Genomic DNA, 24,706 nt, shown 5'->3' with positions numbered 1-24,706 from the left:
CAAAATTACTAATGAGAACTTTTTTTAATGTTCCATGTCTAGTTTTATTTACTTATGAGTGAATTGTCTCTGTGTGTCCTTTGACCATGTTAGAATCATTTTTTTCTCTTCAAGCCATATAGTCTCAAGAGAGACCTCCTGGCTGAGGACCAGATGCCATTTAACCCAGACACAGTGGACATGGTGGCTTTGATGGTGGTCCAACTGCCAATATTTCCCCGAGCTCCACTCCTCCCACCCCACCCAGAGTCCACCCAGTCCTCCTCGGGCAGCCTTGGATTGAGGTGCCTCTCTCTGCAATGCTGTGCTCCCATGTCTCTTCCAGGAATTCACCAGGAATTACGGCCGAATTTTCATAACCAGCTTGGCCTCCTTTACGGAGAAGTTCCTGCTGCAGTTGGATGATGTGGTCACCATCGATGACATCCAGGTTGCAAGTAAGCAGCATCCCCAGCCTGTGCCCTGGCCCTGGGGAAGGGACCGAAGGACAGGAGACATTGTGTGGTGGGTTGTGATTGGTTGCTTTTGGACCAATCATGAGGTGCAGGATATGCAAATTTGAGGGATTCTAGTGGCCAATCAGAGCAAAGTTTTGAAGGTCAGGTTTTTTTTTTTTTTTTTAAGGGAACCAATCATGGCAATTGTTTGCTCTCTGAGAAACCTCGGCAGTCTCGCAGGTGTGCAGCCTCCCACACTATCTAAAAAAAAAAGGGAAATCCTAATAGTAAGCATGTTCAAACTTTTGGAGGTTGAGATACCTTTTCTAAATGGACAAGACAACCAGAAGCAGACATTTCTCAGAGTTTCTAAATGGACAAGACAACCAGAAGCTGGCATTTCTCAGTGGCCTAAACAAAACCATAAAAATGTCAAAAGATACAAAGACAGCCACAAACTGGAAAAGTATTCCTCATAACCTAGAGGTCAGAGGATCTATGTCCTGTGGTACAAAGAATGCTCACAGATTTTAAAGAGAAAAAGGGACAAATACACTTCAAAAGAGAAGTAATTCAGGATGGCTGGTGCCGGGAACAGATGCTCGACCTCACTGACGAGGAAATGCGAATACGAACGCCATTGAGGTGTGATTTTCACCCGTAGCCTAGAAAAGTTTTTACACTCGATGACAACCAGCCCTGATGAGAATGTCCGAAAACAGAAACACCCAGAGACCCTCAGGAAGTGCGTACATCTAGATGGCTTCTCAGGGAACCACTTGCCAGTCTCTGTCGAAGTTCTGAATGTGTACAGTATACCTTTGCCCTAGCTAGTTCTCTTCTTAAGCATCCTCAGTTGCTGTGTACCATCATTCACTAAGCACCAAAACGTACTTGTTAAATCCCCCGCTTTGGACATTGGCCATTTGCATTTGTCACACCTCTGCACCCATTCTGGGTGCATGTATGTGCCCAACATCCCGAGAGAATGGAGGACAAGGGGTAACAGATTTCCAGAAATACACGTTCTGGGTCACAGTGTGTTCGCATTTTTGAGGTGACCACCTTCCAGTATCAGGAGTCTCTTTGTCCGGGGAAGCTTCATTCAGGAAAGCAAGACCTACAGAGTTGCTGGGGTTTGAGACGACAGCAAGAAGAGACAGATGAGCTGGCCACGGAGCAGCTATGGCACCATGCAGGGACTCGCGGGGCCAGGAAACCCCTGCACCAGGCCCCAGAAGTCCTCTGCCTGTTCTGTAACGAGGTTTCTGAGCCGAGCTGCTGGCTCTGGGTGGGAGATTAGGGCTGCCCTGCCTGCTGGCTCCCCCTCCACACATGGAGCTTTTTTCTCTCCAGTCAATAAAGCACACCAGGGACCAGCAACTGTGGCATGGTGGTTGAGCTGCTGGACTCTCACATGGCTGACCATGGTTCAAGTCCCAGACCTGACAGTCTGCTTTCTCACTTTTCCTCTTTCTGTCTCTCTCTCTCTCTCATCAAATTAAAAACTAATAATAATAAATAAAATGAAATAAATAATTCATTGAAAAACTAAATAAATAAAAAAGCACATCAAAGATTTGGATCAGTAAGCCAGGCATTCAAGGGACGACCTTGAGTGTGCTCCTTCCAGGGCCTATCTGACCTAGGATAAGCCAAAGAGGGCTCTACAGAACACACCTGGGCACTTGCAGAGCTGCGGGAACGTCAGAGCATTAGGCTCAGGAGTGTGGAGTCAGGAACAGTACCAAACCACCCCTCAGACTCACCCAGCAATGGCTTCCCACTGCCCCCACCACTCGCTGTACATATGCTTCTCTGTGGAGGGGTTGCTGCCTGACCCTGGGGACTCCAGTGGGGCAGGAAGGAGCTAGCCTTCACACCTGTGATGGAACAGCAGGGGAAGGCCCTTGATCTTGGGTTGTCAATATGGCAGCCTGTCTCTCTATCGTTCTCTTTTTAGGGTGCGTGTCCTTGCCAGAGACAGAGAAGACGGAGAGAGAAAGTGAGAAATCACCCCCTCAGGGGATGGCTATGCACAAATGCACAATCCCTTCTCTTCCATTCTCTGAGCTTTCGGGCATGCACACATGCATCCAGCATGAATTTCAAGCCTCCAGGAACAGGCCTTGAGCCACCTGTCTCTTACTTGCCAGAAATGGAGCACCGCAGGCAGAAAACGTCAATCCTCATACGGAAGAAACTCGCTGGGCTCTCCCTGGAGGAAGAGACTGAGAAGCCCCTGATTGAACGCGGGAGCAGGTAGGAGCCAGGAGCAGGTAGGAGCCGAGGGCATCGAGAAGTACTGTGAATGATTGTACCTGCTGTGGGGTGGAGTGGAGATGGGAGGGAGGGGTGGTAGGAGCACAGGCTCTGAAGTCAGAAGACCCAGTCACCTTGAGAAGGCATTGTGTTCTGAGGCTCGGTTTCCTCGTCTGTGAAATGGGCAAAGTGGTCTGCCTTCCATGGATCACGAAGAGAAGTTACATGAGATACTGTGCATGGGCCGGCCACACAGCCTGGTGGCTAACGGACCCAGGCCACATCGTCAACCATTTTTGTTGGTTTTGTTTTTTGTTTTGAGAGATTTTTGGCTATAGGGCGCATGCGCTGGTTGGAGAGACACAGAGAGAGAGAAAGTGAGAAATCACTCCCCAGGGGGATGACCACACACAATCCCTTTTCCATTCTCCTCCTGGATTTTGCGCATGCACACACGTGTCTGGCATGAGTTTCAAGCCACCAGATTCAGGACTCGAACTACAGTCGACCATGTGGGAGTTCAGCACCTTAACCACCACGCCACCTCCTGGCCCGAACCACAGTTTTAATCCCTCCCCAGCTGTGTGAAAAGCACGCCAGGCATGGGAACCAGCAGTTAGCGTAATGGCTATGTCGCTGGACTCCCAGGTAGTCGACCGCGGTTCGTGTCCCGGACCCGGTGGCTTAAAACTCACGCCGGGCGCGTGTGCGTGCGTGCCCAAGATCCCGAGAGGAGAATGGAGGAGAAGGGATTGCGGCGTGACCAGCCCCCTGGGGGGTGATTTCTCGCTTTCTGTCTCTATGTCTCTCTCTGTCTGGCGAGCGCACATGCCCTACAGTGAAAATCTCTCCAAAAAAAAAAAAAAAAAAAAAAGCACGCCAGGCTCATGTGCAATACATACTCAAAATCCTGATAGGCTAGAGAGATGGAGGAGGAGAAGCTGCAGTGGCCATGTCCCACTGGGGGTGCTTTCTTCCTCTCCCTCCCTCTCTCCAGTGAGCACACACGCACTCTGGCTATAAAAACAATTGAAATGAGGTGGTACGTGGTGTGCCCCTGATGTATGGGAAGTACTCACTATTAGCGCACATGATAAAGACCCACCAACGGTCCTCCTCAGAGAAAGGGGGGCCTGTCCCGGTGGGAGGCACACTCTCAGGTCAGTGGCGTCACTGTGAACCTCTCAGCCGTGGTGTCGAAGAGCTATAGAATTGCCTGTCCTCTGGGCCCCAAGAATGTGACTGCAAGAGCAAGCCAAGCAGAGGTTTGTCCGGCTGTGTTCTCAGCAGCAAACTTTACAGCCAAACAGGAAAAATGGGCCAGGAACCAGCACCCACAGCCTGGCTGGCAGACCAATGGGGAAACTGAGGCCTGGAAAGGGGAGTTACGTGAGGTGTGGCATCCCCTTCCCCACGCAGAACCCAAGACCCTGCGCACCAATTACAGCAATACGTAAACATGAAACAGAACGTGAGGGAACATAACGTTAAATACTCAGTAGGGTTTTTGATCATAATTGAGCTGTCTAAAGCCGTGATCACTACTAACCTTGTCCAACAGGGTTAGCGGGTAGGCTATGAGAGATGAAGCCAGCCAAGCCTTTGGGACTTTCATGTTTGTTTGTAGAAAATGGCCAGGAATCAAACCCACAGAAGTCACCATCCAAAACAATATTCTCCTCCGGAAAACGGCCTCCATAACCACCACCAAAACGACCTTGGGCCACCTGGCGGCCATCGAAGCCCGAGATGCTGTGTACCAGGTGAGACAGAGTGCACTGGGCATGTCCAGGGAGCACATGGCAGCTCAGTTTGGCTGTCTTGGGAAGGAGGGTGCATCCCACCGCTGGGTCCCCTGACATTTGGCCTCTGGTGCAGATGATGCGTGTCAGCGCACCCTGGAGCTTCGGGCTTCAACACTCAGAACAGACAGTGTTCACAGGCATAAGGATGAAAATGAGTGACACAGCCAGTCCCAGTACTGGTGTGGGTCTGAGATGCAATCCCAGTGCCGTGGGAACCCAGCCGAGAGACGCCCCACCCCAGCTGGGCATGAAGAAGGGCTTCCAGTGGACAGCAGAGGCAGAGCTAGGCATGTCTTAGGCAGGCATGGAGGTGGTGGCAGCAGGAAGTTGACCGTGGGGGACGTGGTAGCAGGGGCAGCTAATAGGTACTGCAGGATTCCCTGGAGTTCTGCCCTTGACATGGGGCATCTCACGGAATCCGCCTAACAACCCCACAAGGGAGGTAGAATCAGGGTCCCCATTTCACTGATGAGGACACTGATGCTTAAAGAAACTTATTCCCTCTATGCCACAATAGAGTGGCAGAGCTGGGACTTGAACCTTTGGGGCCAACCTGATAAGTTGGACACAGATACCACTTGAGAAGTCTCTCAACTCTGAAGATCGGTAGACCTTTGGTCCTGATGCCCAGAGAGAATTCTGTCCTGCTGGAGGTCAGCTGGTTCTGGTATTAGGAGAACCCAAAATGCCCAGGGCTGGCCCTTCCTCAGCTGCCACCCCAGGCCCAGCCTAAGGTCAGTAAGGTTGAGGCCCAGAGGGTTCAGCCTCCCACGGAAGCCAGGACTCAGCTCCAGGGAAGCTACAGCACAGAGTGGAGATTAGGGGGGATTGCAACGTCCAGGTCAAATAGAAGAGTCCTACTTCCGGTGCAGCTTCTTTCTGGGTAGGTGGCTCCAGTCAAGGCTCTGAGCCTCGGTTTCCCCATCTGTAAAATGAGAGGAACAACCAGACCTATCTAGTGAGTTGTTGGGCAAATTATATGAGAAATGACCTGGGGAACTCTGGCCAGTTCTGGAGTGAGTTAGGTGTTCTCCAAGGCAGAGTCCAGAAGTCCCTCCTCATACGACTCCCTCCTGCTGCCTTGCTCCCAGAAATATTTAGATTTATTTGAGGAGGAGCTGAAGACAATTCAGGATGACACCACATCGCAGATGCAGGAAGCTCAGCGCTGGAAGGACTGCTGGAAGCGCTCCAAGACCACCATCGAGGGCTTGTATTTATGAGCCCTCCACTCCATCCCAATAAAGTCTTGTTTTGTTCAGACCCTTCCTCAGTCTGTCTGTCATCCATGTATCCCTTCCTCCACCCCTGCACCTATCCCTGCCGTACGCTACACACTGGAGCTTCATCAGTGAGCAGGACGCGGTGTGGCCCCACCCACGTGGCGCTCATTTCCGAGGAGGAAGACAGACGTGGAGGGAGGGGCGCCGTGGTTAGCAGGGATGAAGAAGATGCTAGGATCTAGTGAGCAATCACGTCAAATGGACACCAGGGCTTGAAAGAAAACAGCCTTCAGAAGGCATGCCTGGCACTTCATTTAGAAAAGTGAGATAATTAAAACCTAGAGGAAAATTATATCTTCTATTTAACAAGTGTGGGTTATAATCGCAACTCTGCCTGGATTCGTAGACCCAACAGAGAATCATTCCAGTGTTGACTGGTATTTGTGACATAATTTCTTTGATCAAACCACAGCATTTGGCAAAAATCTTCTAGGCTTCCTTCATTTTCCTAAGGGCCTCTTCGAGCCCATGGAATTAAGGTCATCCTCATTTAGACTTCCATGTGTCATCTGTGTCATCTTCCTTGTCATTTTCTCTTTCTTGATTGTAAAGCAGCTAACCCCGCAGGTCTCAGTTATCAGTAGTTTTGTGTCGTTCGATCAGACTGCTCACATTCCTTCCCCAGCTTCATGAACTCCTGTTTCTTTCCTGTGGTTTGCACTTTGACTTTGCATCAGTTATATTTCCAAATGCGCTAAGATCTGAATGTGTCCCCCTAAAGCTCATGTGGTGGGAACTTAACCTCCAATGCAGCCGTGTTGGGAGGTGGAGCCTAACAAGGGTGATTCAGTCATGAGGCTCTGCCCTCATGGATAAATTTGTTTTGATATCTTGAGAGTGGGTTTGTTACAGAAGTTATCTCGCTCTTGCACTCTCTTGTCTTCCCTCCTTCCTCCATGGCATGATGCAGCAGGGAAGTCCTTGCCAGATGTTGTCCAAGAAGCCAAGGGACCATGGGAAGCACCACACCCTTGGACTTCCCAGCCTCCAGAACTGCAAGGAACAAGCCTCTGTTCATTAGAAATTACCCAGTCTCAAGTACATCCCAAAACAGACTAAGACAGCATGCCTTGTCTCTTTTAATGACTTCATGAGGTAGGCTTTTGTCCCATTTTATAGGCAAGGAAACTCAGGTTTAAAACGTTAAGACAGCTTGTTCAAGGCTACATACTCAAAACTTCAACAGAGTTTTAGGCTACCCAACAGTGGACAGAGAATTGAGGATACATCATTTGTTTTGGACATGATCCCAAGAAGCATGTGTAAGGGTGTGGGGGAAGAGAGCCTGGGAGGAGAAAAGCCACCAGAGGACCCTTGGGGTGTGGCGACCATGATGGATGCCCAGTCTCAGTGTCCTGGAAAACAGCATCCCACCTGGGTTGGCTCCATCCACACTGGTAGAGGGTACCCCTGGGCATTAACACTCCTACACTGCTGGCTTATCCCAGCTTGCAGGACAGGACCCTCCCAGGGAGCCAGAAAGAGTCCTCAAGCAAGAGAGAGGTTCATGGAGACGGGTCAACCTGCCAGAGACCAGCTCCCCAACTGCAGATGAACTCAGGTATCAGCAGTATTACCGCCCCAAGTTCCCCCACGTAAGGCCAGGAACCCTTCTCCTCTTAACTCAGAGCAGCGAGTCTCATGCGCAGAACTCCTCCCTGCTTCAGCATGTTCAGCACACGTGCTCTAATTCAGTCTGGCCAGGGTGGGGTGGCCATCTGTGTAGCCTACGTTGTAAATAAGGACATTGGCAAAGTCACCCAGATGCAGAGTGACATATTCAGGTCCTAGCCCAGCTCCAGCTGCCCCCCTCCACAGGTGGTGTGCCCTCCCCACAAACAGCCTGGAGCGAATGCATCTGGTGCATTGAAAGTGGAAAGCACCCAGCAAAAGAGGGGTGCTGCCTTCCCCCTCGGGGCCCTGGGAGTCTTTGGGCAGCATGCACAAGACAGGGAGGCAGTCCTGGGTGCTGGACAGCCTGTGGTCAGTCACTCTCCACCTCTTCAGCCTGGGTGAGACCCAGAGGGGCCAGGAGGCTTCAGGAAGCAGGTCTGTGGAACAGGCCCAGCTGGGGGGAGAGGGGGAGAGCACTGGCAAGGTAATCCAAGAGCCTGGCCAGGTTCAGCGCAGCCAGCTGCGGTGGGGCCACCACCTGGCATAGCCAGGCCTCAAGGATGGGAAAGAATCGTCCATTAGCCCTGGCTCACAGCCCCTCTCTGGGCACCTCTGAGGTGGAGACCGCAGTTTCCTCGTGGCCCTAAGTAGCAGAGCTGGGGCTAAAACAAGGCTTTCTCAGTCCCCTGCATCATTCACTTCCTTGGCTGCCTCAGCCTTCCCACCAGGAGACAGGGATCCCTGAGCACAAATGTCAGAGGCCCAGGAGGTACCTGCACCATTGCCCTGAGATACCCTCTTTCTCTCCTGACCCCTCCCACTCCACTCTATATGTATCCTGGCTTTATCACCTGTCCCTGACCTGCGTCATCTACCCCCTGACCTGTCCCCTGACCTATGCTGTCCCCTATCTGGCCTGCCACCTGCTCTGTCCTCTCCCCTGCATAGCTGCCTACTAACCTGTCCCAGGCCTATCCCCTGGCCTGAGTCCTTTGGCTTCACCCCAGCTCGCTGCTCCACATCCTAGCAGTGGTTCAGGGCCTGCTCACTGAGTCCTTGAGCCTTTGAGTCTGAGGTGGGCAGTAAGGACTGGGGCAAGTAGGACCTGCATACCCAGCACAGCCCGACAGAGCCCACACACGATGGCAGTGCTGCTGGGACAGACAGCCACAGGCTTGGGAGGCCCCTATGCCAGCTCCCACATCTGTCCAATGGGGACACTCACCCCGCTCTGCTGGCTTTGTCCAGGGGTGAGACCTTGCCTGCTCAGCTCGATGGGCCTTAGTGCACAGAGTCCAGGAGAGTGAGGAGGCCCTACCCTTCAGGGCAACACCATACCTTCTGCCCCCTCTCCCGCCCCACGACCACCTTTCATTGTTTTTCTTATTATTCCAAAAGGAATATATGTCCATTGCAGAAAAGGAGAATTTTTGAAACCAGCAAAATGATGACTATAAAAATCCTAGCACCATAGACAGCCAGAGTCTACACCACCTTTCCACGCACGTGCACTATTTTTACGAAATGGAATCGATGTGCATTAGATCGTGTAAACTGTTTCTGTGAAGTTCACCTGAGCAAGCCCTATTCCGTAGCTTTAACCACTGGTTCTCATGGTATAGAACGGACCTCATGTTCTGACAGCATACACCGCACACTTGAGACCCACGGTCACAGAACAGCCCTTGCCTAGGAAGGCAGCTCTCAATACCCTCTGTCCTTTTAAAAATATCTGAGCCTAGTCCATGAGCTCACTTTCTGGGTGTTAAAGGGTGGTGAGAGCAGTGTGGGACTGTCCTGGGTCCCAGCTCCCTACCGCCACCCTGTAGTGGCTGGGTCTCCTCTATGTTTGCGTATCTCCTCTATGTCTACATAGGGTGGAGCCAGGGAGTGTCTCGCCTACGAGCTTCTCTGACTTTCACACCTTGAGCCTCCAGATTCTCTTGGGAAAATCTCCAGGCCAACCCCAGCAGAAAGGCTCCCTAGCTGGTGACCCCACTTCCTCCTCCACGCCTCTCATGCACTACCAATAGTGACCACCAGAGGGCAGGGCGCGAAAGCAAAACAAAACGACCTGGACCAGGCTCAGGGCTCCACAGCAGAGTCTGGCAAGGTGGGCTTGGGGTCTTTCTCTCGTGACAGACGGAAACTGAGGCCTCAGGCAGGAGGAGACTGCTTGGGTACTGATTCGCTTAGAGTTGCCCCCACTTCACCCTCCAGTGAGCTTGGTTGAGTCTGGCTGGACCCAGAACTGCAGCTTTACAGCATAGCAGCTCTGCAGCTTCACCAGCTGGGGAACACAGTCTGGGGCCTTACTGAGAACCTCCATTCATGCACCAGTGTGATGGGGACGATGCCCCGAGTTCGGGGCTGGCCAAAGGTCTCTCAGTCAAGTGCTGAGAGCTCAGGGCTCAGTCGGGGCTCTCTCATCCCCAGCCTCAAGAGCGTGGTCCCTACACTAGCTCTGTTGTCAGGTTCACTCACATCCAGTAACCCTGCACCGCAGTGTCTAGCATCACCCGCTCTGGCAAACCTGATAAGAAGGCAACCCAAGGTACCCCGTGCCAGAGGAGGTGTGAATGAGCACCTGTTCTGAAGCTCCTCCCCCGGAATTCCCACTCAGCTTCCTGAACCCCTCCCCAGGCCTCTCTCTTGGACCAGCCTCCCTGTCCCGGAATTCACTCTGCACCCACTTCTCTCCAAGTATCACTAACCCCATTGGGCTCCTTCTATAGCTGGCTTTGGCAAATCCCCAAGGTTATCTGGCAGGCCCTCCCCTGCCACGAGGCTCAAACTTAGAAGTGGGGAATCAGAAAGCAAATAAGCCACGTGTTTGTCACCCTGACACCTGATTGGCCAAAAAATTTAAAGAAATAATATCAGCCAGAGCCAGGCTCAATGCCAGGAAACAGCCACCATTAGAACCTGGTGGCAACTGCCTTTTGGAAAGTAATTTGGCTGAAGCTGTGAAAATTTTGCATATGCAAAACCTTGTACCAAGCAATCCCATACCTGGACTTTGTCTACTACAGGAGGGAAGTGTATAGTATGGTCCGAATTGTGTCCTCCAAATTCACATATGATATCTGAACCCCCAGTAGCCCAACATGTGGTTATATTAGGAGATATATTCTTTAAGAGGTCATTAAGATTAAGTGAGTTCTGGGACCAGCAGTTAGCATAATGGCTACGTCGCTGGACTCCCACGTAGTCGACTGCGGTTCGCGTCCTGTACCCAGTGGCTTAAAACTCACGCCGGGTGCGTGTGCATGCGTGCCCAAGATCCCGAGAGGAGAATGGAGGAGAAGGGATTGCGGCGTGGCCATACCCTCGGGGGGGAGGGTGATTTCTCGCTTTCTGTCTCTCTGTCTCTCTGTCTGTCTGGCGAGCGCACGCGCCCTATAGCAAAAACCTCTCAAAAAAAAAAAAAGATTAAGTGAGTTCTTTGGGGTGGCTGTAATCCAATCTTATTTGTGTTCTCATAAGAAGAAGCGATTTGGACACAGAAAAAAACCTTAGAAGACCAACCCTGTGACCACCTTGATATTAGATTTCTAGTAATCAGAATTATGAGAAAAACAGGTTCTTTATTTAAGCCCCCCAAGTCTGTGGTCCTGTTATGGCAGCCCTAACAAGCTAATATGGTCTAAGAAAAACACATGTAAGATATTCCCTGAAGTCTTGCTAAAATGGCAACAGAATTGAATTGCAGTAATACTGAAAGGCTGAATCACTGTACTGAAAGGCCTCTATTATGAAAATGAAGGAGGCCAGGTGTCTTAATCCATCTTCTACTGCTAGCACAGACTACTTGAGACTGGGTACTTTATAAAGAAAAGTAATTCATTGGGCTCATAGTTCTGGAGGCTGGGACGTCCAAGATACCACTTCGGCAAGGTTCTATTACCTAGGCCCTTTTCTTCAATAAGACCTACCCAAGGCCCCTTTGAACTGTTGAATGCCCACCTCCTGCCCCATGTCATCTACTTAACTGTACACTATTTTACCAACACAGCCCCCTGGGGAGACCTGAATGCATCCAGGCTTAAGGAGACCAAGCTAGGTTTAGAACCTCCTTTTCCTGACCAGTTCTGTGTCCTGGAAAAGTCATTGTGCCTCTCAGGGCCTCCCCAGTCTCCAGCCTACACAATAGGAATCGTGCTAGCATCTGCCTCCTAGGGACATCCTCAGGGGAAGATGAGCTGGGGTGTATAAAACTCATGGATTGGTGGGACCAGCAGTTAGCATAATGGCTGTGTTGCTAGACTCCCATGTAGTCGACCACAATTTGAGTCCTGGGCCCGGTGGCTTAAATTCATGCCAGATGCACGTGCGTGCGTGCCCAAGATCCCAAGAGGAGAATGGAGGAGAAGGGATTGCAATGCGGTCATCTCCCCTGGGGAGTGATTTCTCGCTTTCTGTCTCTCTATCTCTGTTTTTCTGGCGAGTGCATGCACCCTATAGCAAAAACTTCTCCAAGAAGAAGGAAAAAAAAAAAAAACATGGATTGGTGTCACAGGTAATAAGAACAGTATAATGACCCCTTTTGAATTAATTTTTGTGAAAAGCATACAGTTCGTGTCAAGATTCATCATAGTGCATGTGGAGTCCAGTTATCCCAGTACCATTTGTTGAGAAGATGGCATTTCTCCATGGAAGTGTCTTTGCTCCTTTGCTAAAGACCTTATTTGTGTAACCTTATTTATGAGTACTCTATTCTGTTCCATTTATTTATTTATCTTTCCTTTTGCCAATGCCACTCTGTCTTGAATATTGTAGCTTTCTCTCTTTCACTATTGTGTTGGCTATACTTAAGTCTTTTTTTTTTGCCTTCCATAGAAATACCAGAATCAGTGCGGAAGATCTGCAGTTGTGGTTGCAATTGCATTGCATCTGCGGATCGAGTTGGGAAGAAAGCATATCTTGGCTGTACTGGGCTTTGGTTTCTTTCATTAGAGTTGTAGTTCTCCTTATATGGATCTTGTTACTATTGCTAGATGTCTTGCTCTTTAAATCTCTGGAGGTCATAACGTGGTACTCCGCATAGCTAATTAAACCTTTCAATTCAACATATATTGATATTTGAAGTGGACCTTGCAGGATGAGTGGGAGGTTAGCAGAAAGAAAGGAAAGGTCACAGTAGGTAGAAGAAGTGACATAAACAAAGCAGTGAGGCAAGGGACCGAATTGCCTTTGGGTGGGGAGGAGTAGGGGGTGGTGGACTGTAGGGAGAGATATTCAGGGATGGATCGTGAAGGTCCTTGAGTGACTACAATCCCTTCACATGAAGGCTACCACATTATCCACCTACTCCACAGCCTGCGTGGCATGGTGATCGTGTACAAAGCCAGGGTTGGCCATTATTCACGACCAGCACCTGGGGATGGTCTAAGAGCTGGGCTCCTGTCTTGTTTCACTCAGGCTGCTATAATAAAATCTCATAGGCCAGTGGCTTTATAAACAACAGAAATTGGAGGCTAGGAAGGCTAGGGGTCCCACAATCAAGGTACAGAAAATTCAGTGAAGGAAAGTAAGAAATCATCCCCAGGTGGGGTGGTCTCACTGCAATCCCTTCTCCTCTGTTCTCCACTCAAGATTTTGGGCACACATGCCCACATACCCAGCTTTTCAAGCTGCCAGGTCCAGGTCTCGAACCACACAGTTGGCCATGTGGATCCAGCTGCCTTAACCACCATACCACCTGGCTGGCCTAAGGGTTTACTCCCTGGTTCATAGATGGACAGCCATTTTCTTGCCGTATCTTCACATGGTGGAAGGGGAGGAGTAGCTCTCTGGGAGGTTCTTTTTCTTTTTTTTTTTGGAGAGGTTTTCGCTATAGGGCACATGCGCTCGCCAGGAAGACAGAGAGAGACATAGAGACAGAAAGCGAGAAATCATCCCCCCCAGGGGCAGTGGTCACACCGCAATCCCTTCTCCTCCACTCTCCTCTCGGGATCTTGGGCACGCACGCACACGCGCCCAGCATGAGTTTTAAGCCACCGGGTCCGGGATGCGAACCGCAGTCAACTACATGGGAGTCCAGCAACATAGCCATTACACTAACTGCTGGTTCACTCTGGGGAGCTCTTTTATAAGGACACTAATCCCACTTAGGAGAGCTCTGCTCTCATGACCTTGTCATCTTCCAAAGACTCCACCTTCTGATACCATCCCTACAGAGGTGAGGGTTTCAACAGATGAATTTTGGAAGAAGACAAACCTTCAGTCCATTACAGCATCCCAAATTTATAGCAATCTAGTTTTAATTGATACTTAGCTTTGATAGCATACAAAAACTCTGTACCTGTATAGCTCATCCTCCCTACCTTTATGTCACAACTTTCATCTTTTACATTGCATGTCCATTAACAGATTTATATTTATTTTTCCCTCATTTGTCTTTTAAGCCACCAGGTCCGGGACGCGAATCACGGTCGACTACATGGGAGTCCAGCGACATGGCCATTACGCTAACTGCTGGTCCCCCACATTTGTCTTTTTAAAAAATTTTCAGAAGTACTTATTTATTTTATTTAACTTGTTATTGTTATTATTTTATTTGACCAGATTGAGAGAGAGAGAAAAAGTTAGAGAGTAAGCAGCCAGGTCGAAGACGCAAACCACGGTCAGCCATGTGGGAGTCTAGCATCTTAACCACCATGCCACCTGCCAACCCCTGCATTTCTTTTGAACCCTATAGGAAATAAGAAGACTCATAAACTAACAATCCAATAACATTGCTTTTACATGAGCTTGGGCCATAGTCCTAAGAGATACAATCTTGAATTCCGTAATCCTGAATGTTGAAATCTTTAAAGATCAAAGTCACAAACATATTGGGTCATTGAAAAAGTCATGATGCATTTTTGCACAGAAAAACACATCATGCCTTTTCCAACAACCCAATATAATTCTAGGTGAAATTTTTAAAAATTCTTCAAAAGATATTTATTTGCATTTTTATAGGGGATTTGTTTGAGGAATATATAAAAACGCAATAGAATATTTCATATTGGCCACTTAACACAATAAAATAGGCAATAATGACACACTTTTTTATTTTTTATTTTTTGGAGAGGTTTTTGCTATAGGGCGCATGCGCTCGCCAGACAGACAGAGAGAGACAGAGAGACAGAAAGCGAGAAATCACCCCCCGGGGGGATGGTCACGCCGCAATCCCTTCTCCATTCTCCTCTCAGGATCTTGGGCACGCATGCACACACGCCTGGTCACACATAGTTTTGTAAGTGTAAACACTCAGATATATTCATGACAGTTGCATAGATATAACAATGATGAGCAAATGGATCATATTCATAAAGAAAGAGGTCACAGGTGAAATGTTTCAGTGTATAATACTGGTAATCGTGTGAACCCAGCTTTATAACGACGGCCTTATGGAATACATTGACTGACAACCTAAGCCCTTGGATGAGATCAATCAAAACTCACAATGGGTCACCACCACATACACAGTTGCCTGAAGAGCTGAGATTTCAAGACATTTCATAAATGCAGATGTTCCAAAAAGACATCTCTTCATGTATTGAGAAGTTTCAGTGTTTTTATGTACACGCACAAGGCTTACACACAAAAGTTCACATCGTGATGACGTACTTTTGCAAAGTCCACTTTGAACAAAATGCATAAAACAAATCTGAAGTTCCTAAAAGTGTTTATACAATTTAGGCCTTCAGTATGGGAAATAATGCAAAGATAAAATACATAACATAGCGAGTCGTAAAAAATAGTGCTGATGATTTTAAATAGTAGGGACATAAACTGAGAAAAAGGAAGTGAAAACAAACAAGAAAAGGAAATTGAAGATACAGAAAAATGTATTCAGTTCTGGGGATATCACTTTCAGGATTTCGACATTTAATTTTACTGTTTTGAAACTGATTTTTCATCCTTTTAGTCATTAAGGGTTTTAGACTTTAGGGATTTTGATCTTTTGGGACTTCAGCATTTGAGATTATGGTGTTCAGGATTGTGTCTTTCGGAATTATGATTGGCACCACTTTTGTAAGCTATGCAGTTACTTTTACTGGATATTTTTATTCCTTCTTTTGGATAAGTGTCACACTTTCTTCCTTCAAGCTAGCCTTAATTAAAATGTTTTTTAAAAGCGGCACTCGGATGCACTTTTAATTCCAGCCAGCTATTTCCTTGTAAGTAAATAAGACCCACTTGGAAGGTAGGTGTAAGTCAGTCAGGTAAGGACTGGGTGTTCCAAATAGGAGAAATGGCAATTGTATGGTCAGGGCCTTTTCTATGGGTTAAGTGGAGGAAAGCATGACCCTGGGTGATTCCTAGTCATCCTGTTTCTTTCAAAGGACTTTGTTTTTGCAGGTGATTGGAGTGACTATCCAGCTTCCCCAGGAAGGAACGGTTGCAGAGAAGAAGCAGGAAGAACTGATTGGAAACTTTTGGAGAACTATCTGAAAAGTAAAAAATCTAGGGGCCAACAGGTGGCATGGTAGTTAAGGTGCTGGACTCTTATGGCCGATTGTGGTTCGAGACCTGGACCTGGTAGCTTGCTTTCCTACTTTCCCTCTCTCTGGTCAAATTAAAAAAAATAATAATCATAAATTAAATAAAATAAATAATTCTTTAAAAATAAATTAAAAAAGAAAATCTATAGATACAAAGTGGCAAAGTACAGAGGTCAGAGCTTTGTCTAAATGTTTTTGTCCTCCCCAAATCAAAACTTAACCCCACCATGGCAATATTAGGAGGTGGGGCCTTCTGGGGTAATTAGCTTATGAGAGTGGAGCCCTTATGGGTGGGATTAGTGCTCTCAAAAAAGAGACTCCAGAGCTCTCTAGCCCTCTTTTTAATGCCATGTAAGACTAAATGAGAGGTTGCAATCTGCAACCCCGAAGTTAGCCCTCACCAGAACCCAGCTGTTCTGGCATCCCAAACTCAGGCTTCTAGCTCCATAACTGCAGGACAGAAATTTTACTCTGTGCTTTTTTTTTTTTTAATGTTTTCCTTTGCTTCTTGAGTCCTTTATTTCATTCATCAGGTATACAAAGAGGCTGCATGGCATAGTAGGAAGCGTTTGGACTTGAGCTCCTTCCATATTTATTCATTTATTGAGTAAATATTTACTGCAAGTCTGTGTGTGCCAAGTGCAGGAGCACTGCAGTCATTGCGACTCGGGAGATACACATAATTGTAAATAGAGCTCCCGTAATTACAGTGATATTTACAAGTGAGCTTACAGCTCAACCTTCAAACACATTACAAGGGAGTTTTGAGTTTATAGTTTAACCTTCAAACATATTTTCAGGAACATGCACTATAAACGGCGGGAAATACCATGTTAGTTCTGACATGATATTACTCCCAGATTAAGAACCACTGTCCTAGAAGAAATCTCCTCTTGTATCTTACTTTGGCCATCCTAGCCAACAGCTACCTCCTGGGTACTATAATTTTCTTTCTTTCTTTTTTTTTTTTTTTTTTGAGAGTTTTTCTTTTTCTTCTATAGGGCACATGTGTTCACCAGAAAGACAGAGAGAGACAGAGAGACAGAAAGCAAGAAATTACCCCCCTGGGGGGATGGCCAGACCACAATCCCTTCTCCTCGTTCTCCTCTCAGGATCTTGGGCACGCATGCACACACGCCCTGCGTGAGTTTAAGCCACTGGATTCAGGACTTGGACCACGGTCGACTACATGGGAATCCAGCGACATAGCCATTACGCCAACTGCTGGTCCCGATGCTATAATTTTCTAATAGCAAATATAAAACATCCTGTTTAAGGGAAGTGCTGCTGTTAGCAAGGACTCTAGTTTTCCGTGAAAAAGACTAGGGGTGAGGGGATGAGCAAAGAATTGAGAAGATGAGAAAGACTATTAGACGCACAGTGAGGGAGACTAATTTTGGGTTAAGTGAACCCCAGGAAGGCCCTCCAAAAATGAATGATTTTTAACTTCCTCAACAGGTGATTTTGTGTTGGGGTGATGCAGAATTCTAATGAGTTTAAAGACATGTATCCTTATGTCTATTGGCGTGCACAAGAATGTCCTGCTCAGTGTCTCTGGGCGGAGTTGGCTGTTAGGGGGTTTCTAGCATCTGTGTTCAATCCTATCTGACCCAGTACCGTCCCTCTTATAACGAACATTTTGTAACTTGTCTCTTTACTTTCCCAAAATAAAATGCACAAATAAAATAACCTCAAAGATATACTGTATAGTGACACTGTGGAAGAAGTTATTTGAGTTTATTTAGGAGGCAGAGACTAATCATAATGGGACATACTTAAATGACTGGCAAGACATTCCCATGTGAGTTGGGACAAAGGAAACCTCAGTTTTGAATAGGAATTGACCAAACAGCCCCACAAGGAGCCTCTTTTGCCACCTGTTGGATTAACTTTGCTACCTAAGGGAGCCCAAGGCTAGAACCAGAGCCAGGGGGCTCTGAAGTTTAGTGCAACTTTTTTGTTTAACAAAAGATCAAGCTCTAAGTGATTTATTAAGGTCAGACACTTGAGTGGATAATGATCCAGCCGATGTGGTACACTTCTAAGCTGAACCCACACTCCTCGCAGATCGGCTACTTCTTCCACTTCAGAGTCAGCTCACCTGTACCACGCACCTCCTACACACCTGTGCGGTTCATTCTCACTCCCCATCCCCATCCTCATCCCTAGTAACTACTGCAGAGACATTTTTGTACCAGCTGGTTAATTTCAGAATGACCATTACTGTGGCTGGTTGCCATGCCTAAAGTTTTGGTTATCCCAGCTCCATGCTACACCCCACAGCTGGACCCCAAGTCAACTGATAATTCTTAATATCTTCATCCTTGGAATCATCCTTATTTGGGACCCTGCCAAAAACTGAGCTGTATGACCTGTGATTCACAAGAGGGCAAAGGCAACCTCTTAGATAACCAAGACCCTCCCTTGTTGGTTCTGTGACCCCTTTCTACACAATATTCCTTTAAGCCTTCATGATCCCTTGTTTTCCAGTGTTCTATGGGTGTGCGGCCACTAAAGCTTCAGCGATCAGTCCCTTCTGGGGATTAGCCCCTTTCAGCTGACTCACCTTGGAGGCCTTTGTGGGCAGATTAGGGGGTTTTGCTTGATCAGCACATCCTTAGCTTTACCAGGGCCTGGATTTTAGCGGGGCTCCGGCAATCTCTGCCTTTTGTTTTTTGTTTTGTTTTGTTTTGTCTTTTCTCCTTAGTCAGTTAAAACACATGCACTTGTCTAGAAATTTCTCTGCATTTGTTCATGAGGCAATAGCTGATCGAGGGGGTGATTATGATGTCAATGATTAACCAAAAATAGGTCTGTCTAAAGATTTCTTTTGTCATGGATCTATTTTTCCTGGCTTTATGTAACCAAACAGTACCCACCCGAGGCTGGTTTTCATCCATGTACAGAACTTTGAACATGTGGTTTAGCTTCAAAAACAAGTCTTGCTAATTTTTTTTTCTTTTTGCAATTCTGTAACTCAGAGAATAAAGATGAAACAAAATGTTAACTCTCTTCCAGTTGCTTGCAAGGAGGTCATACACAGAATCACTTGCTACATTCTCTTCCAGGAAGCTTCAAGGAGGACTCCCTGAGAGAGGAACTGCTCAGATGCTGAATAACCCCACAGCCAAGTCTCTGGTTCATTTGGCAGTACAGAAAGTGATAGAAATATCACTTTTCTGTTAAGTTGACTTATTAATATTTTTTTTGGGGGGGGAGATGGTTTTGCTATAGGGCATGTGCGCTCACCAGAAAGACAGAGAGACTTTTTTCCATGAGCAAGAGAGAGAGAGAGAGAGAACTCCCAATGGGGTCTTGACTCCATAATCCACACAGCACCCCTGCACTGCCATCCGGCCCCAGAAATAAAAATTCTGTTTTTGATCTCTTTTTGGAGACAATATAGAGAAGAAATAGATAAATTCAGATGAGAAGTGTGATGAGAACACCCAGATGTCGCCCAGATCATTTTGGAAGAGATATTTGCAAAGTCATTTGTGGTGGCTATAAAGTCTGAGAGGCTATGGGAGGGAGGGTGAGGAACCTCTCTTTCTTGAGCTGCATTACAAAGACAAAAAAAAAAAATCTATTAAACAAGAAAAAACAGAAAGCCCAAATGAGCCACGTATATGTTCCTAGAGCAGGTTATTGTCTCCTCCTCATTCTAAACGGTGCTTGCTGAACTCAGAGAAGGAAGAGAGGACAGGACGGAGATTGACCTCAACTCATAGCATCGGTCCTGTCTGCTGTGTACAGGTTTTGTTGGCATTCGCATCCCATGTAGCTCTCTCTAAATGAATAGCATCCCAGGTGCAGACAAAAATGCATGAAGGGCTTCAGATGGAAGTTGCACACTAGAAATATTTACTACCTTTCCCAGCCCAGGATAAGCTAACAACAGAGCCATCGTCCTTCTTGGCACCTGGGCCTGGATTTGCACTCTCTTTCCATACTAGGCTATCTCTTGTGAAGCCTCTTGTATAAGTACAGGTGACCTCCCGGGCTGCTGCCTACTGGCCAGCTATTACTGACACCCCCACCCATCCACCATGCCTTCCCCTCAAAGCCACCTGAGCAGAGGACCTCTCTGAGGAATGTGTCTGCCTTGGGACCAGCAGATGGCATAATGGTTACATGGCTGGACTTCCACACAGTCAGCCGTGGTTTGAGTCTCAGATTCAGCAGCTTAAAACTCACGTCTGGCGCATGTGTGTACATGCCCAAAATCCCGAGAGGAGAATGGAAGAGAAGGGATTGCAGTGTGGCCATCACCCCTGGGTGGGGGAATGGGGTAATTTCTGGCTTTCTGTCTCTCTGTCTCTCAAGGGAGCACATGCACCCTATAGCAAAGATCTCTCTAAAATACAAAAAGAAATGTGTCTGTCTCTTCTGAAAGGCCCAGACTCTCCTAGTCCCTGCCTCTGTTTCCCAAAGGTGAACTTAGGCTTTTGCTCAGGGAGAACATCCTGTCCATTTTGAAAACTCTGCTCTTGGGCTCCAGGATATATGCTTTCTTCTAGGGCAGTTTTTAACACAGTTTACAGTGGAGCTTTAGGAACTCTGAATAACCTCTAAGATCATAAACTTTTTAATCTATGAGGGAACTTCAATAAGTTTGTTGAAAAATGTATGAGTACAAGTTTATTTTAGTGCAAACAAATTAAATCCATGGTTCATTTCTTCATAATGCACATTTACATGACTATACCTGAATTTTTGAAGGCCCCTCCTTTGTGTTGCTTTCATGTATTCCTATCTACTTCCCCACAAATAGTTAAAAACCATTGTGCCTAAAGTGTCAATGGTCTGTGTCCCCTCTGATATCTCTTAATTCTCTGAAATCAATTATATCCAGAGCATCGGGATAAATTCTTGAACTCCCTGGGCCTTGGACCACTTTGCAAAGAAAAATAAGCACAATGTCCTAACCTGTCCTTGTTACGGGTCAGTTACCTGGGGACCTATGAGAACCTCCTGACAAGCCGTGGCCAAACATCAATTGCAGAATGGGCACTTTGCCCAAGAACATATACAAAGGACCAACACACACGCGAAAAAATTCTCACTATCATTAGTAACGGGGAAATGCAAATTCCAACTTCAATGTGACCTTCCTATACATCCGGTAGAGTGACTTAAAGGAAAAAGACTGACAATCCCAATACTGGAGAGGATTTAGAGCCACTGGAACTCTTATACATTGCTGGGGCTGGGAGGTAGGAGTGGGAGTCCAAAACGATACAGCCACTTTAGAAAATAGTTGGGCAGTTCCTTATAAAGCTAAGCATACATTTATCCTACAACCAGCAATTCTACTCCCGAGTCTTTATGCAAATAAAACCACATGACCACACAAAGACCTGTATGTGGTTGTCTGTAACAGTTGTATTCATAATAGCCTCACATTGGAAACAACACACATGTGCATTGATTGTGAACAGGCACAAAGTGGGCTGCATTCATACAATGCACACTTACTCGACGACAAAAAGGAACCAGCCACCGACATATGCGACAACACACATAATTCTGCAGAGCATTATGCTAAGTGAAAGAAACCAGGCACAAAAGTACTGTGTGATTCCATTCACATGGCAGTCTAAAAAAGGCAAAGCCACGGTGAAAGAAATTAGGTTATTGACTGCCAGGGGCTGGAGGTAGAGGAAGGAATTAACTACAAAGGGGCATGCAGGAGTTTTTTGGAATGACAAACCATTTCGATTACGGGTGGACACACGAATAAATACATTCATCAAAACTCATCAACCTTGAGCCAGCAGGTGGCATGATGGTAAGGGCACTGGTTGGATCCCACATGGCCAACTCCAGAGTTCAAGTGGACCTGGTAAGTTGATAAAACATTTCAGGGGGCCAACAGGTGGCACAGTGGTTGGGGTGATGGATTCCCACATGGTTGACCATGGTTTGAGTCACAGACCTGGGACTTGAAAGTCACACTGGGTGCATGCTCAAAATCCCAACAGGAGAACCAAGAAAAAGGGATTGCAGTGTGGCCATCCCCTGACCTGGGGTGGGGGGAGTGATTTCTCACTTTTCCTCTCTCTGTCTCTCACTGGCAAGCATACATGTTCTATGGCAAAAACCTAAAAAAGGAAAAAAAAAGAAAAAGAGAAACACTCCAGATGTGTGTGTCCAAAATCCTGAGAAGAGAATGGAGCGATTGTGATGTGGCTATCCCCCTACACCCCCCTGGGAGTAATTTCTCACTTTCTCTGTCTCTCTGTGTCTCTCCCTGTTTAGCACACATGCCTTATGGCAAAAATCTAAAAAAAAAATATCGAATTGTACCTCTAAAATATTTATTATATGGAAACTACTATTCAATAAAGCTTTTTAAGAATATACTAGTGCAGAGCTATATATAGGACCATATCAACATGGAACACCTCCTCAAGGATAAAGAATCTCAGACTTGGGGCTGACTGACAACATTTTGTGATTTATTTTGCACGTCGGACCCTGGATGTTTTCCAATTTCCTGTTTCCACTGACACCTTTAAATTGCCAGCTGCTTCCTCTTTCCCATCTGAAATGTGAAGCTGGAGGATGTTCTGAGCACTGCAGAGCAAACGGGGGCCTGGCTGGATGCGGGTCTATTAAAGCCACTGCAAAGTTTGCATTGATTAGAGGGGAAAGAGAGAGGAGGAGTCTGAAATAGACTGCAGAGCAGAGTGGATGCAGTGAAGCTCCAGAGATAGACCTAGTCAGAAACCAGATGTGGGAGTATGAAAGGAAACAGTGTTCAAAGAAGACCCTTGTTCAAGAGCTTTGAACAGCTCCCCCATTGCTTTCAGGAAAAAAAAAAAAAAAAAAAAAGCCCACACTTCTGAGCATAGGCTATCAGGCTTCCCGTCATCTACTTCCAGTCTATCTCATCATTGAATATTGCATCTTTTCATGGCAGACCAAAAGCTCCTAAGCATGAATGTACCAGCATCCTATGCGGCTTTGCTGTTGAATGGCAGGTGTTCAATATACGTTTGTTGATTGCTTGTTGACCTACTGAAAAACATTTGTGGTGTTTCCATTCTGGGCTATTGCAAGCAAAGCTACTATGAACACATAAACAGGTCTTTGTGTGGATATATGCTTTCTTTTCTCTAGGGTAAATACCTAGGAGTAGAACTGATAGGGCATAGGGAGGTTTGGTACATTCATACAATGGAACAGCATTCAGCAATAAAAAGACACAAACAGGCCATCCCATAGTGCAGTGGTTAAGGGTCCTGGGGCCCACATGGGCAACTTCAGTTCCAGTCCGGGCCCCAGAGGTCTGAGAAACACAATGGGTGTTTCTCATGAGGGCCCAAAATTCTGAGTGGAGGGAAAAAAGGAGGGAAAGGATTGTGGTGTTACCATGCCCCATTGGAAAGTGCTTTCTCTCTCTCTGGCAAGTGTGTGTACCCTCTAGCAATTAAAAAAAAAAAAAAAGACACAAACTTTAGGTACATGCAACAACATAGATGAATCTCAACATAATTATGCTGAGTAGCCTTCCCCCAAAGACAATACGTATTATGCAATTACGTTTATATAAAACTAATCTATGACAGAAAGCAGATAAACTGGGAGGGACCAGAAGTAGGGGCTATAAAGGATCATGAGGAGATTTCTTGGAGTGATGGGTATGTTCATTATCTTGAATGGGGTGATGGTTTCACAGCGGTATGCACATCAAAACTAATCAAACATTTCATTTTAAACGTGTGCTGTTTATCGTATGTCTTTCATACTTCAATAAAGCTGGAAATGTACTGGTTAAATAAGCAGCAGGCTCCCACAAAATGCACATAGAAAGAGGCAGAAAAGTGGTCAGTGCTGATTAAAGGAATGCGGTACAAGTGCTCAGTAAATGTGTGTGGAATGAATGCGTAGAAGAAATAAGTGAATAAATATCAGGTGCTTAATAATTTTAGAATGAATAAATGAACCTAATGATTATCTATGAAATGTTTATGGCATGCCAAGCACCATCCTAGTGTCCGGGGAACAGATTAGGGAATCCAGCAAAAAGCCCTGTGCTCTTAAGAGCTTTACTTTTAGAAGGATAGTAGACAATGAAAAGATATGCAACAAACAAGGGAAGAAAAAAAAAAAGTAAGTTTAATTGACAAAAAAAATGAAAACCTATTTGCTGATAATGTATATGCTGAAGTTTATTTTCTTAACTGATATGCATATTATTCGTGCTGAAAAAAAGCAATGTTGTACACTGTTACGATATATGTGATTAAATGTCAATTAAAATTGAAAATAGGAAAAAAAAATAAAGATAAGCAACAGACATAGCGCGTTAGATCCGGGGGAAGGAGAACTGTCAAAGCCGAGAAGGTAGAAAAGGAATGTCAGGGAGAGGTTGCTAGCCTCCTTAAAAGGGTGACACTTGAGGAAAGGCCCTAAGGATACAAGCGGGACAGATGATGTCTGGGAAATAAAAAGTAACTGCTCCAGAAGTTGAAGAAAAGAATGTGCAAGTGATGAAGGAAGTGGCTGGAAGGGTCAATCTAATAGGCGTGCAAACGCCCGGGATGGACCTCGCGTCCCTGTGCTGTCCACGAGGAGGCGCTCCAGCGCCCACCCCGCCGCCGCCCTCGGCCTCCCGCCCATGCGTGGGCACGCGCAGAAACCGCTAGGCGGCGTCGGTTTCCCTTCCCACGCGCGGACGCCGGCGTGGGCCGATGCGACCGCGCGTGCGCAGAGCCGAGGCCGGGCTGCCCTCGGGGCGGGGCGGGACGGAGTGAGGCGGGACCGGGCGGGGCCGAGCGGGGCTGGGGCTTGAGGTGATTCCC

General features: G+C 46.8%; 1 protein-coding gene across 3 annotated transcripts in view; it reads left to right on the top strand.

Annotated features, from left to right (window-relative positions):
• The window catches only part of CCDC180 (coiled-coil domain containing 180), a 64,263-nt gene extending 58,499 nt beyond the window's left edge, over positions 1–5,764 (top strand). For all 3 annotated transcript variants that reach the window (XM_006143720.3, XM_014586005.2, XM_006143719.3), the window contains 4 exons: positions 326–437; positions 2,594–2,699; positions 4,327–4,462; positions 5,596–5,764. In XM_006143720.3, coding sequence (XP_006143782.1) covers positions 326–437; positions 2,594–2,699; positions 4,327–4,462; positions 5,596–5,727 — 486 coding nt within the window. In that variant the 3' untranslated portion in view covers positions 5,728–5,764. The remainder of the gene's footprint in view (positions 1–325; positions 438–2,593; positions 2,700–4,326; positions 4,463–5,595) is intronic.
• The last annotated feature ends 18,942 nt before the right edge of the window (positions 5,765–24,706 follow it).

This window comes from Tupaia chinensis, unplaced genomic scaffold, assembly GCF_000334495.1.
Source record: "Tupaia chinensis unplaced genomic scaffold, TupChi_1.0 Scaffold000104_1, whole genome shotgun sequence".
Taxonomy (NCBI): Eukaryota; Metazoa; Chordata; class Mammalia; order Scandentia; family Tupaiidae; genus Tupaia; species Tupaia belangeri.
This window is presented reverse-complemented; position numbering and strand designations above follow the sequence as displayed.